This window comes from Pteronotus mesoamericanus, unplaced genomic scaffold (assembly GCF_021234165.1).
Source record: "Pteronotus mesoamericanus isolate MK-2021 breed Mesoamerican mustached bat unplaced genomic scaffold, CSHL_Meso_final contig_57, whole genome shotgun sequence".
NCBI lineage: Eukaryota > Metazoa > Chordata > Mammalia > Chiroptera > Mormoopidae > Pteronotus > Pteronotus mesoamericanus.
In genome coordinates this window covers 193,163-207,260 of record NW_026555203.1, presented here as the reverse complement: position 1 = coordinate 207,260, position 14,098 = coordinate 193,163, and the positions used below count along the sequence as shown (strand labels likewise).

Here is a 14,098-nt window from a genome sequence, read left to right as displayed (position 1 = left end):
CCTTGCTGCAATTTCACCCTAATTCCTGGGGTAATGAGGACACTTATTGCTTCACACCTTTCCCATATATTTGTTATATCGTATGTTATGAGTCTAACATACAATATAGTTGTCTTCCAACTGATTAATCCCAAGAACTTGGAACAGTGTCCAGCACATAAATATCCAGTAAGTTTTAAGTGTCAAAATATTCTTTTGCTTTTCCCCAATTATTTTAAAATGCAGAAATCTAGTTTATAGGCCGTACAAAAACAGGTAGCAGAAATCTGTCAATCTCTGATTCAGGTGATTCCTACTCATACTGAGGAAGAGCATATAAAGATGCTATTTATTTTAAAAGAATGTGCTACCTTCAGGCACGAGGATGACTCATATGCACTCCCTGTAACAGAAGGTATAAAAGCCACTAGCCACTTAGTGTTATATAATTACAATTAAATAAAATTTTAAAAATCAGTTCCTGCAGCTTTCACTGAAGCCAAGTCTAGCCAAACCGAGCGCCCGCTGCGTGCGCCCCCGCTCCATGACCGGCCTCACCTCCCTGGAGGCCGTGAAACGCAAGATCCAAGCGCTGCAGCAGGCGGACGAGGCGAGGACAGCACGCAGGGCCTGTAGCAGGAACTGGATGGCGAGCACGAGCAAGCCGAAGGGAACGTGGCAGTTCTCAATCGATGCATCCACCTCGTTGAGGAGTTGGACATGGCTCAAGAATGACTGGCCACAGCCCTGCAGAAGCCAGAGGACGCAGAGAAGGTTGCCAATGAGAGCAAGAGGAATGAGGGTGATAGAAAACCGGGGCAGGGAAGACGGCAAGATGGAGATCCAGGAGCTGCAGCTCAAGGCCAAGCACACTGCAGAGGAGGCTGACTGCGAATACCAGGAGGTAGCTGGTAAGTTGGTCATCCTGGAGGGCAAGCTGGAGAAGACAGAGGAGCGTGCTGAGGCGTCGGTACTAAAATGCAGTGACCTGGAGGAAGAACTCAAGAAATGTCACTAACAACCTGAAGTCGCTGGAGGCTGCCTCTGAAAAGTATTCTGAAAAGGAAGGTTAAGTATGAAGAAATTAAACTTGTCTGATAAACTTAAAGAGGCTGAGACCCGTTCTGAATTTGCCAAGAACAGTTGCCAAACTGGAAAAGACAACTGGTGACCTAGAAGAAAAAGTTGCCCAGGCCAAACAGAATGTGGGCTTACATCAGACACTAAATGAACCTAATGGTAAACCAACACCAGAGTCTTGCTCCAACAGAAGCTCCAGATCTTTCTCTTCTCTTGTACCAAGTTTTTGTTACTGCATCTACACGAATTATGAATAGCTGACTAAATACTTTGCATCAGAGGTTTGAGCACCAGTTTAATCTAATTCCTTCCCCTTTTTCCCGAACGGCACCAGATTTTTCAGATGTATTTTTATTCTTAAATTGCATTTATTTCTAAGCTAGGCAGGGGGTTTCTTATTGAACATTACTGTTTTAAGACTGAAGGCTTTTGGATCCTGGGAGCTTAGACTCTAATATCTAGTCACTGGTCAATTTAAAAGGTTGAAGAACATGCCCTGGATGGTGTGGCTCAGTGGATTGAGCGCAGGACTGCAAATCAAAGGGTTGCCAGTCGGGTTCCCAGTCAGGGTACATGCCTGGGTTGCAGACCAGGCCACCAGAGGTAACCACACATTGATGTTTCTCTCCCTCTTTTTTCCTCCTTTCCCCTCTATAAAAATAAATTTTAAAAAATTTTAAAGCATTATCCTCTCAAAAAAGTTTGAGGAACAGAACCTCTCTGCCACCACTGCACCCTACAGGAGGCCAGGGACCAGCGCATTAAAACGGGCAATTTTCCATCCAGAGCAGAAAAAGGGGGATTAGGCTATTGTGGAAACCCATAAACCCATAGATATATTAACCTAAGCATTTCCTTTTCCATACTCTACCATGCAGAACAAACATCCTCTGAACAGTCACCACGAGAATGCTTGAGAAATAGTCCTACCATTTACTGATATGAGGCCATCCACTCAGCAGGAATGAATACGGTAGAACTCAGTTCTGTTTAGGAAGCCATATCAAAAAAAATACTGCTAGCCATCAATAATTGAGCAAGAGCGGTTTTCTATTAAGTATCGGGCAGAAAGGTCCTCACTGGCAGCAGAGATAAAGTAACGCCTACCTTCATCTCCTCTGTGCTTTAGGGAATGGTAAATTGAAGATTTACTTATCTAGGACTTTAATGTCTTTGTCAGGACCAAGTTAATAAAAGACCAGGAAACTCCTGATTCAACAGGATATGGAGTATTTTACAGCCAGGGCAGCACATTTGGCTTTGTTGTACTTTTGCTTTTTCAGTTAACATCACAGCTGAAACTTTCCATATTCCCCAGCAGTGTGGGGAGCTAGCTTCCCGACTCCTCTGCCCTTACCCTTCACTATTTGTTGCTTTCCACACTACCGAGGAGATACACTAGAAAATTGTGTAACTGAATAAAATCCACTCTTTACTTAGATTGCAACTGTATCATATGTAATATTATCACTTCTTATATTTTGGTCAAATAAAACTTTTTACATAAACTAAAAAAAAAATCAGTTCCTTACTCACACTAGCCATATGAAGTATGATACTTAGTAGCCAGAGAACATTTGCATCATTGAATACTCACAAATCAGAATACAACAGTGGTTTAAATCGCCTCACATTTATTAATGAACTAACCTACTACCACTGCAGGAAAAAAAATCAAGAGAAAAATCATTTTTCCAACAACTTCCCAATTAAAATGCCAGACTGTCCAGACAGTAGTAGTCTTTTCTGTGATTTCAAGAGGCAGACATGAATAGAGAGCATAAACATGTGAGCCATCTCTGATGTGCCCTTCCTTATAGAACCAGTTTTGGTTCTTCTCCAATGTCATGCGTGTTTCCTTAAAGACCCAGTTTGGTTCTTCTCCAATGTCTCCTCTTGGAGTTGTACCTATACAGAAGGAAACTGAAAGTTAAAGACAGCCTGACCTCAGTTTAGCTGCTCTCAACAACATAAACTTTGCCCTTTAAGCACCATAAAAGCCTTGAAAGGCAAAAGGTCCCACTTTTTCCTTCCTTAACAAGTTTGGAGCTCTTTTTGGAGAGTAAAAAATGATTTGCTAGATGTTTAAGAACTAGTCAAATCAAATTTTTACCTCTCAAAATGATTCCAGGGTATAGGAGCAAGTGGGGAAGCTTTCCCTTCCCCGAGTGTACACTCACCTACCTTTGATTCAGCAGACCTGGGGCAGACCCAGACAGACACATGTATATTTTGAACCCCCCTCCTTTCTGTAGAAATCAAAAAGTCATTTCCACATAATGGGTCACACATACACATAAAAGCTCCTGTATAATTTTACACATTAACATCCTCAGTCACTTCAATACCGACACAAATGATTTGCAGTGGTAAGGCCATCTCAGAACTGTCCATGTCAGTCCGTCATGATATTACCCTTGAAGGCAAAATCAAAGATGGTCAACACAAGATTTTCTTTCAGCAGGATAATGGCAGTACTTCCACAAAATGAAGCACTGTAATTGCAACCTGCTTTCAATACTTTTTAAAGATTTTTTTTTTATTTTCAGAGAGGGGGAAGGAGGGAAACATTGATGTGTAAGAGATGTATCAATTGGCTGCCTCTCGCACACCCCCAACTGGGGACCTGGCCCACAATCCAGATTTGTGCCCTGACTGGGAATTGAACCAGCGACCTTTCAGTTCGCAGGCCAGCACTCAATCCACTAAGCCACACCAGATAGGGCTCAATTCATTTTTTATCCTCACCTGAGGATATGTTTACTGATTTTTAAAGAGAGGAAGGGAGAAACATTCATCTCCTGCATGGGCCCCAACCGGGGATCAAACCCGCATCCTTTTTGGTGTATGGAATGACTCTCCAATTAACTGAGCCACCTGGCCAAGGCTGCTTTCAATACATTTTAAAAGGTGGAAGACAGCTGAGACAATAGAAAAATCATTCTGTTGTGCCAAGAGTGTGGAATGCTAAAGACAAAGTCTATGGAACAAGAGACTAATCTTGATCATTGTAGGTACCCTTCTCAGTGAAGGCACTGAACTTCACATAGATTTCTTTAATTCCTTAAAACAACCTATAATATAAAGGCAGGCCCCACCATCACTGGACAGAGAGGCTGATGATCATGTTGATATGTTAAAAGGGGGAGTGTGAGGGGCTTTAGTATGGATGTCTGATGCTCTCAACAGAATTCCATCGAACTTGTAGCAGCGCTGAGCTGCCAAACAAACCACTTCACCAAGTGACTCAATGCTTTTTTCTCAGTATTATATGATGGTAACACCACATGCTTTACATTCTAGCTGTAGCCCTGACTGGTATGGCTCAGTTGGTTGGGCATCATGCCACAAAGCAAGAGGTCACAAGTTTGATTCCTGGTCTGGGCACACGCCTAGGTTACAGGTTTGGTCCTGCTCAGGCAATACAAAAGGCAACCAAACGATGCTTTTCTCCCTTTTTCCCTCTCTTCCTCTCCCTGTAAGAAACAAATATTTAAATTCTAGCTGCACCAGTAACAATAAGACATCTCCTACACATTAACATGCATAAATAAAGACTAACGTCTAGTACCCAATAAACCAAATGTAGCAAACTGGCATATAGCGGACAGCAATTTTCACATGTCGCTGTTTAACACACCAGGGATGTCACTGGTTGTGAGCCCTTGGAGTTGGCTTAGATGACCTTGGATTGAAGGTCCTTTGAAGTATATCTACTGTAGTAATATCTTTCTTCCGAAGCCATCGATCCAACTACTTCAGAAGTGGAGGACAATATTCCAATCTTTAAAAACAAACATTTCAAAGACGGATTGGATAAGCATCATGGTCTTCCCCACTGGGATGTGTAATGAGACAGCCTTCCATTTCACCCTCCGGCCCATACTGAAGACAACCAGGAAATTAACAAATATTGGAAGAGAGCCCGTCTGTAAGTCCAGCTGTGGGGCTGTGTGTGTGCTGTCCAGAAATCCAGAGGAAGCTCATTTCAAAAAAAGAATTTCAGGATGGTGGTACAGGGTAAACTGGATTGTATATTACTTTTAATTGTATATTTAGGCCCCAAAAGCAATCTTAAAAAAACAAAACAGGAGGGTGGTGTCCTTACCTGATTTTATTACCAGTTTTCATCCGAATCCATTGGGGAATGGGCCGATTCTGCTTTTGTTTCTTGGCCAGGAACCTCTTGATCCTGAAAGTCTTGTGAGAAGACTGGAAAGGATATTCAATCAATTTACACAGTTAATACCAGAACTTGCTCAGAAGATTCAAAGGCAAGAATTCCCTCAATCCAACAAACATCTGACTGCTTAATATAGACCAAAAACAACCCTCCCAATGCCAAACCCCTCATGCCCTTTGTTTTGTTCCTTGCAACTTCTCTGGAGGCAGATGCCATAATTCCTACTGTTCAAATAAAAAAAATAAATAAACTAGAGTCAGGAAGGTATGTAAACTAACCCCAAAGTTAAAAGTATTACTGTGCAGAGCTGAGATTCAAACCCAGATCCTCTGTGTTCTGAGGTAAGGTTACCTTCCAGTCTTCCCTACAAGGATTACACAGGGGATGATTGAGAGCTAGAGAACTTGGTTTTCAAGAACACAGCTCTTAGTAAAGCAAATGATGTGTAACATGCAAGTCAGGAAGTCTCAATGCCCTTCTTTTTGAAACAGGAGTACCCACTTTCCAGGCTCACTGTGAGATTAAGATTTATACAACGTCCTTTACATTCAGTATATTTGTTCTAACCCGCTGATCATTTTGATACAAATGCCAACGCTATTTTTATTAAAGATTTTATTTATTTTCGGGGGGGGGCATCGATGTGTGAGATACATTCATCAGTTGCTTCTCATGCGCCCCCTACTGGGGATCTGGCCCCCAACCCAGGCATGTGCCCTGACCGGGAACTTTACAAGTGACTTTTGGGTTCACAGGCTGGCGGCCAATCCACTAAGCCACACCAGTCAGGGCCTAATGCTATTTAAAATGGCACTTTTTCAAGGATGACTTTCCCCATTTCTCTTTGCATCTTTTGGCTTTCATGAAGAACACTGGTCATCTAAGTCCAACCACAACCACCCCACACTCGTCTGCAGTACAATCTAAAGAAATGCCACGAATGCTGGTCTAAAGTCTGGCAAATGCGGCCCAACACACCCTTAAAAAACAGGAGCCATCATAAAAAAGATTACACCCCTCTCCCCCAGCAGTTGTGAATTAAATTTCCTGTCAACTATTAAAACCATAAAACACCAAATACTGATCCTCTCCATACCTAGAAGCCTATAAAGAATCTCGACTTCTCGCCCTGCCTAGGGTGGCTCAGTGGATTGAGTGCCGGTCCGCGAACCAACAAATCGCCCGGTGGATTCTCAATCAGGGCACAAGCCTGGCTTACGGGCCAGGTTTCCAGTAGTGGGCACACAACAGGGCAGCCGCACATTGATGTTTCTGTCCCTCTCTTTCTCCCTCCCTTCCCCTCTCTCCGAAAATAAATAAAAATCTTCAAGAAAATAATTTTATCTTCTCAGGGAACTGTTACTGGAAAAAAACCACAACAGTGACTGTCCGCAGTTGGCATTTTACAAAGAATGCCCAGTCGACAAATAGGTTCACGTCACAGCACCCCTTGTTCCAGGCGCTTCCAGGGGATGAAGCTGAAGTCCTTTAACAAAAGACTAAAATGTCCTGGAAGCTCATAATACGGTAGGGTCCTGGCCGCAAAGTTAAAAAAAACTTTACGAAAATCAGCACCCCACATTCCATTCTTGATGCCAGGTACTCGTCGCAGGCTGCCCACAGTTAGGCCTTGATTTCTGGGGTGCCCCCCCGACTTCTGTCTCAGAATTACAGTCTGCTGCGGGAGAGAGGCGAAGGGAAGCGGAGCCCTGATCATCTGGGCAGCAGCCTGAAGCACAGTGCACCCGTCAGACCTCGTGGCGCCAGCGTAGCACGCTCCTTCCCAGGTGCTTCATTGCTCAGTTGCTTCCCGCCAGGCCTGCCAACTGGAGCGGTAACCAAACTCGACCTTTCTCGCAAAAAGCCTCTAAAAGGGCCCCGCACCCCGGCTCATTCCACGGCGCAGCCGAGCTCGCGGGAGACCTCAAACCTCGGGAGGTCACCCTCGCGCCGATGGAAAAGGATGGACTTACCATGGCGAAGAAGAATGAACCTCACGTACCACGATGGCGGAGAAAAAGAAAGGAGGAAGCGGAAAGACGTGTTTACGCTGTGCACTGCTGGGGGAGGGCTTGAGGGGCGGTGCCGGGGCATTGACGCAATGCCTTCACCACCTCCTCCGGACTGGCTCCTCCCCTTACGCGCTCCCTTGGACCTGTGGGAAACCGGGCTCGTTCCTAAGAAATGAAATTTGCTATGAGTGTGTTCTGTACGTGGCTCCCTTGGAGTCCGTCATTGCGCCGGGGGCATCTGCTTCGTGGATGAGGACGATAACCATTATAAATACCAAAGCAGAAGCCCTTCGGAAGGCAGACGGAGAGGAGTGGGCGGGTCTAACTCTAAAGGAAGGGGTGGGATATCAAGTTTGAGCGCAAGGGATTTCCGCTTGTTTTTGGGTTGTGGCGCGTGAGAGACAGGGGTGGGAACACGTTTTCTCAATAGCTTGAAATACAGTTGACCCTGGAACAATACTTTTTTGAATTGTGTGGTGTGCCCACCTATACGTGGATTTTTTTCAAACTGTGGAAGAAAAGGGGCCACATATTAACCTGACAGGCTTATGGAGGCCTGCGTGTCAGCCTTAAACTCAAAGACCTAAATTACCCACTAAGGATGGTCTGAATGAACATTTATTTCCCTTACTGGTGTGGCTCAGCGGGTTGGGCGGTGTCCAGCAAACGAAAAGTTCCTGGGTTTGATTCCTGATTAGGGCACAGGTCTGGGTTGCCAGTCAGGTCGCTCGTTGGCGTGGGAGAGACAGCGGATAATTGTTTCTGTGGCACAGCCAAAGGCACCACCCCAGAGGGAGACAAAAAAAATCCTCTCAGTGTTACTATTATCGTGTTAATTGTTGACTGTTAATTATCCTATACCCACGTATCTAAAAGTATGTGTCTATCATTTTACTTTTTATCCTAATCCCAAGGGTTTCTCCCTGCCCACCCAGACAGCTGTGCATTCTCCTGCCTCCCTAATCCATCACCAATGGATTTCATGTAATCCTGATATGTCCTCTCTTTTGATCGTAAAATATGAAGTATGGTGCAAAACCGCCATTTTCCAGAGCATTTTCTCAATCCATTGAGATTTTGTTTCCTGGCAATTGTCATCAGTTTGGCTCAAGTAAACTCACAAAAATTCTCTACAAGATTGAGTGTTTCTTATATTGACAAAACAATATACAGTCAGCGCTCTGTGTCCCCGAGTTTCACATCTGTCGATTCAACCCAAACAGTATTTTCGATCCAGTTTGCAGTCCTTGGATGCAGATGTGGAGGGCCAACCGTATGCATTGTTCTACAACTGTATGCATTGTTTTATGCCATTTTATATCAGGGATTTGAGCGAGCACCTGTGGATTTTGGTATAGTGGCACGGGTCCTGGAACCAGTCCCTTGGCGGATACCAAAGGAGGACTGAGTTTTTGAGGAGTCAAAAGTTATGTGGATTTTTGACTGGCAGGGGCTGGACCAGGTGGGCCCTGTAAGCCTAGAGGCAGCTATAGAGCTGCCTAGGCCAGAGGTTGTCAGTCAAGGTTTTTAAGCTGAGAAAGTTCTGGACAGAGCCCTTTCTTTGGCTGCCAGGAAGCCCAGACTGACTTTGTAGTCCACCTTTGGCAAAGTGTACAGAAATTAATGACAGTGTTTTAGATGTTAATGTTTCCATTTTCATCTTTTTCTTCCTAATTAAAAACAGAACTCTCTAGCCCTGGATGGTGTGGCTCAGTGGGTTTGCCGCCAGACTGCAAAGCTTAAGGTTGCAGATTCAATTCCCAGTCAGGGCACATGCCTGGGTTTCAGTTCAGGTCCCTGGTTGGGGGCGTGTGAGAGGCAACTGACTGATGTTTCTCTTCCTCTCTTTCTCCCTCCCTTTCCCTTTCTCTAAAAATAAATAAATACAATCTTAAAAACAGAACTCTTTATGTATCTTTGCAGTCACCTCAAGTATTTTTGCAACAATACATTAAGGTAAGGGTTTTTAACCTGGGATCTACAAGGGTCCAGAAGAATTCACAGGGTACATGAACTTGGATGGTTTGCTTCATTTTCATTAAACTCTGAAATGTAGTGCTTTCTTTATTTACAAATGTAGGCAACAAACTGCAGTGGCATTAGCAGTACCTATGTCTTGATCACCAATAGAAATCAGATCATTTTATATCATATTGAAGTTGATGCTGTGGGGTTAGAAAAATAATTTTCCTCTCATCTTTCTAAATTCTTCTGGCTGGACTAATCAGATTAACATGGGACATTAACAGGAGACAAAGGACCAAATTTATTACATCAGTACCTACAGGGGTTCCATAAGAATATAAGATCCAGTGACTCATTGGGCAATTGAGGCTTTTATGCCATTCTGGATTAAGGAGAGGGAGACAGGTCTGGGACTTCAAAGGGAAAGTAGGCAACTCACGGGTAGATGAGAAAGAGCAAACGTTTGGTAAATAAATTTTTGCCTAGTTGCCCAGAAACAATGGGGAATCTAACAGACTTTGCAGGTTCCTCCCTGTCTGCCACACTTAGATCTTATGCTTATTATTAAGGTCTTCCTTTAGGCACGTTTTTATATCTGAATTCCTTTAGGCAGGTAAAAGGAAAGGTAAAAAAAAAATTCTTGTTGAGTTTGTTGGACTTGCATTGTTTTCATCTTGAAATAATCTACATGCCTACAATGCAGATGTCTTGAAATATCACATATATATGCATCATTTGTTTGAAGTTACAGTAATTATAAGAACCATAAATAGAACTGTTAAGAAGCCCATGTGTTGCTAATAACACTCATTTCTTTTAGAAAATATTTTGATAGCTATATTGCAGTGTAATTGGTTTTCTTTGTAATCCTATGTACTTTGTTTTTTTTTTTAATCATCGCTGAGGATACGTTTATTGATTTTAGAGAGAGAGGAAGTGAGGTCGGGGAAAGGGAGAGAGAGAGAGACATCAATGTGAGAGAGAAACAAATCGGTCTCCTGTAAGCACCTCAGCAGGGGATAGAACCTGCGAACTAGGTATGTGTCCTGACCGGGGATCAAACCCGCAACCTTTTGGTGTTCAGGATGACAATCCAACCAACTGAGACACCTAGCCAGGGCCTATGTACCTTGTTTTTAAAACATTCTGAAAAGAATTCTATAAACTTCATCAGACTGCCATCAGGTTCCATGGCACAAAAATCGTTACAAATCCTTACTTTGAAATACAGTGACAGATGGTAGAACAAATAAACTAGGTAGGAAGCTTTGGAAACAGTCTGGGCAAGAAAAGATGGTGGCCCAAAGTAAGATAGTCCCAATGAGGTTGAATAAGAAGAAATAAAATAAACAGATGATTGTGAAATAAAATTAACAGGATGTGGTCACCCGTTTCTGCCTTGGGCAACTGAATGATAGTGCCTTAGGTTTAGAGAGGAAATACAGAAGCCCTGAGAAGCTTGAGCCCAATTTCATAATTACTGTTTTTTAACAGTGAAAGTTTTATTACATTAATCCTATCCAGATAATTTTACATTTAATTGAAATGAGAGACTTCAGCTTTGTAACCTGAATTCATTCATTCTTTCTTTCTTTCTTTCTATCATCTATCTAATCTATCCATTCATTTATTTGCTTATGAACCAGTCTTTTATTTTTGGTGACCAAAGGAACAGCAAATAAACCCTTATTTGATTAAATTATCATCATCATTTTCATCATAAAAATCTAAGATTATTTCCTATCAACTTGAAGTTGATGCTGTGGGAGTAGAAAAATAATTTTAGGGCCTTTACTGAGGTGATTAAGTTAAGATTTAGGGTGTGACTGACACTCTACAACATACTAGCCATGTGACTTTGGGTACATAAATGAACCCATCTGTCCCTCAGTCTCCTCTTCTGGAAAATTGGGATAAATAATATTTCTTAACTCATAGTCCTGTGGTGAGGACTCAGAGTTACCAGTAGGATATGATAAGCACATCATAAGCCATGAGTTAAAATATACCCGACACACGGTTGCCACCAAGCTCAGTAAACAAGCAGCCCTGATTATTTTCATTCCCTTGTTTTGTAACCAGGCAGATAGTGCTAGGAACCATAAAAAAAGGGTACAAACAGTTACAATAATGTTGAAGGGGTGATGATTGACAGTTAAGGGGAGGAGGTAGCATTTGAATTCAGCCTTACAAGGTGAGTGGTGGTGTTATGGGCTGAATTGTGTTTCCGCAAACTCCACATGTTGGAGCCCTCATTCCCAGTACCTCGGAATGTGACCTTATTTGGAGGCAGGGCCTTTACTGAGGTGATTAAGATGAGGCTTGTCAGTGTGGGCCCTAGTCCAATCTGACTGGGGTCCTTATCAGAAGAGATGAGGACACACAAGGAGATAACAGGGGTGCATGTGTATGCAGAAAGGCCATGTGAGGACACAGTGAAAAGGTGGCTGGTCACCTGCAAGTGAAGCAGACAGGCCTCAGGAGAACCTCAACCTGCTGACCCCTTGATCTCAGATTTCTAGCTTCCAGAACTGTGAGAAATTTATGTTGTGTGAGCCCCCCAGTCTGTAGTATCTTGTATGGCAGCTGTAGCAGACTAATACAGGTGGGATCAGCACAAGGGGAGACAAGGGGAAGGGTGTTCCAGCCAGAAGGAACAGCATGCCACCAATCCCAAGAGTCAATGTGCAGTACATTCCGATTGGCTGGAGCCAGGAGAGGCCAGTTTCAGCAACTGGAATTCAACATAGCTGGGTCCCACAGGGGTCAGAAAGGACAATGGCTGTGACGAGGCTCCAGGATTTGATACAAGGTGTTTCTTGGTGCCTGCAAAAGTTGGGCAGTGTAGATGGGAGGTGGGGAAAGTGGCAAGAAGGGAAAAGAGTGGGTGATGAGGTTGGGCAGGGCTTGAAGGGGGATGTTTTTAGGATGCTTCGGTGTGAAGAGGAGATAAAAGGGCAGTGAGAGAATGGTGAGCTCAAGAGTTGGTCATTTCTGGTAGATCATGGAGAAGAAGACAGGAAGGAGAGACAATAAAGATGTAAGAAAACCTAGGTATAATGTATAGTGTGGGGGTCTTGGAGGGCATGGGAGAGGCTAAAGAGCATCAGGAGATGCACTTTGGCTTGAAAAGGAGAACAGTCGTTTCCCACACTGGGAGGGGGAGGAGAAGAACGAAGAAAGAATTTTGTGTGTGAATTAATTTTGTTTTTTAATTATGTGAAAATTTTACATGGTTCCATTTACATCCTATATGACCCTACGTTTCCTCTCCCAGGTGTTTCCCCAACAGAAAGGTGAACCAATGTACATCAAGAGATATGTACTGCCCTGGCTGGGTAGCTTAGTTGGTTAGAGCATTGTCCCAATACACCAAGGTCGTCAGTTAGATCCCTGGTCAGGGCACAAACAAGAATCAACCAAAGAATGCATCACTAAGTGGAACAACAAATTCTCTCTCTCTCTCTCTCTCTCTCTCTCTCTCTCTCCCCTCCCCCTCCCTCTCCCCCCTTTCCTTGCTCTCTCAAATCAATTAATATTTACCAAGGGCTGGTACACAGCAGCAGTTCTCAAACTGTCATCCAGGGAACTTTGGTGGGTGCTCAAGACCCTTTCGGAAGGGTGTGAGGTCAAAGGTATTTTTATAATAATATAAAGAAGTCATTTGCTTGTTTTGCTCTCATCCTCTCATGGGTGTACTGTGGAGTTTTCAAGAGGCTTTGTAATGACTGGTAATGACTTTGTTGCTCTGACAGACAATAGAATGTGTCCTTGTGTGTTCCTGGGTTTTAAGTATTTCTCAGTTTTAATTTCTAATACCATGAATATCAATAGATGGAATCCACACAAACAGAGGCCCTTTGAAGTCCTCAATAATTTTGAAGTGCAAAGGGGTCCTAAGAATAAAGTGTTTGCAAACCACTCTTATACAGCAATGAAAATGAACAAATTCCAACTACCCATAATGGCATAGATGGATCTCACAAACGTTCACAAAAACGTGGCCAAAGGAAGCCAGTCACAAGAGTACACACACTCTATAATGCTATTTATGTAAAGACTAAAACCAGGCAAAATGAATCTGTGCAATTAGAAGTCAGGATAGTGGTTATCCTTGTTGGGAAGGGGTGCTGGTCATATTGTGTTTCTTTTTCTTTTTGTATTGATAAGTACTGTATTTTATTTATTTATAAAAGATTTTATTTATTTATTTATTTTTAGAGAGAGGGGAAGGTAGGGAAAAAGAGAGGGAGAAAAACAGCAATGTGTGGTTGCCTCTCACATGCCCCCTACCGGTGGCCTGGCCTGCAGCTCAGGCATGTGCCCTGACTGGGAATTGAGCCGGAGACCCTTTGGTTTGCAGGCCGGTGCTCAATCCACTGAGCCATACCAGCCAGGGCTATTTTCTTATTCTTAGAAAGAAGGGAAGGGAGGGAGAAAGAAATGGAGAAAAACATCCATCGGCTGCCTCTTACACAGCCCCAACTGGGAACCTGGCCCGCAACCCAGGCATGTGCCCTGACCAGGAATCAAACCCGTAACTTTTCAGTTCACAGGCTGGTGCTCAATCCACTGAGCCATACCAGCCACAGCTGATATTCTGTTTCCTGATCTGGTTGCTGGGTCTATGAGTGTGTTCCCTTTGTGAAAATTCACCTAATTGTACATTTTGGGTTTGTGCCCTTTTCTGTATGAGCATTATGTTTCAATGTAAAGTTAAAAACACATTTATATGGGTCTACAGACAAAACCAGAGATGAAACATTTACAGAGGTCTAGCTGCTATGCCAGTGTCTCCCTCTTTTCCCTCCCCCATAGGCTATTTTCCCTCAAAGACAATTTTTAATAGTTGCTGATTTGTCCTTCCATTGTTTATTTT

At 43.2% G+C, this 14,098-nt stretch overlaps 1 protein-coding gene, 1 non-coding gene and 1 pseudogene across 2 annotated transcripts; 1 reads left to right on the top strand and 2 right to left on the bottom strand.

Moving 5' to 3' along the window:
- The first annotated feature begins 333 nt into the window (after positions 1-333).
- LOC129076128 (tropomyosin alpha-4 chain-like) lies at positions 334-1,316 on the top strand (annotated as a pseudogene).
- A 1,360-nt stretch (positions 1,317-2,676) lies between these two features.
- On the bottom strand, positions 2,677-7,325 carry RPL39 (ribosomal protein L39). The gene is made up of 3 exons (XM_054580339.1): positions 7,216-7,325; positions 5,168-5,271; positions 2,677-2,967 (listed from the first exon to the last, which is right to left on the bottom strand). Exons 1-3 carry the CDS (start codon positions 7,216-7,218, stop codon positions 2,919-2,921), a joined length of 156 nt encoding a protein of 51 aa, XP_054436314.1. The 5' UTR covers positions 7,219-7,325; the 3' UTR covers positions 2,677-2,918.
- LOC129076165 (small nucleolar RNA SNORA69) lies at positions 3,444-3,574 on the bottom strand. Its single transcript, XR_008529721.1, has one exon. It is a non-coding gene; the product is annotated as a small nucleolar RNA SNORA69 (small nucleolar RNA).
- Positions 7,326-14,098: the final 6,773 nt, after the last annotated feature.

What these genes read in the sequence shown, in the direction of transcription:
- RPL39 (XM_054580339.1), bottom strand. An exon ending in AAAACTGGTAATAAAATCAG is followed by an intron (nt 2,968 to 5,167) that starts GTAAGGACACCA and finishes CCTTCTGTATAG; the next exon opens with GTACAACTCCAAGAGGAGAC.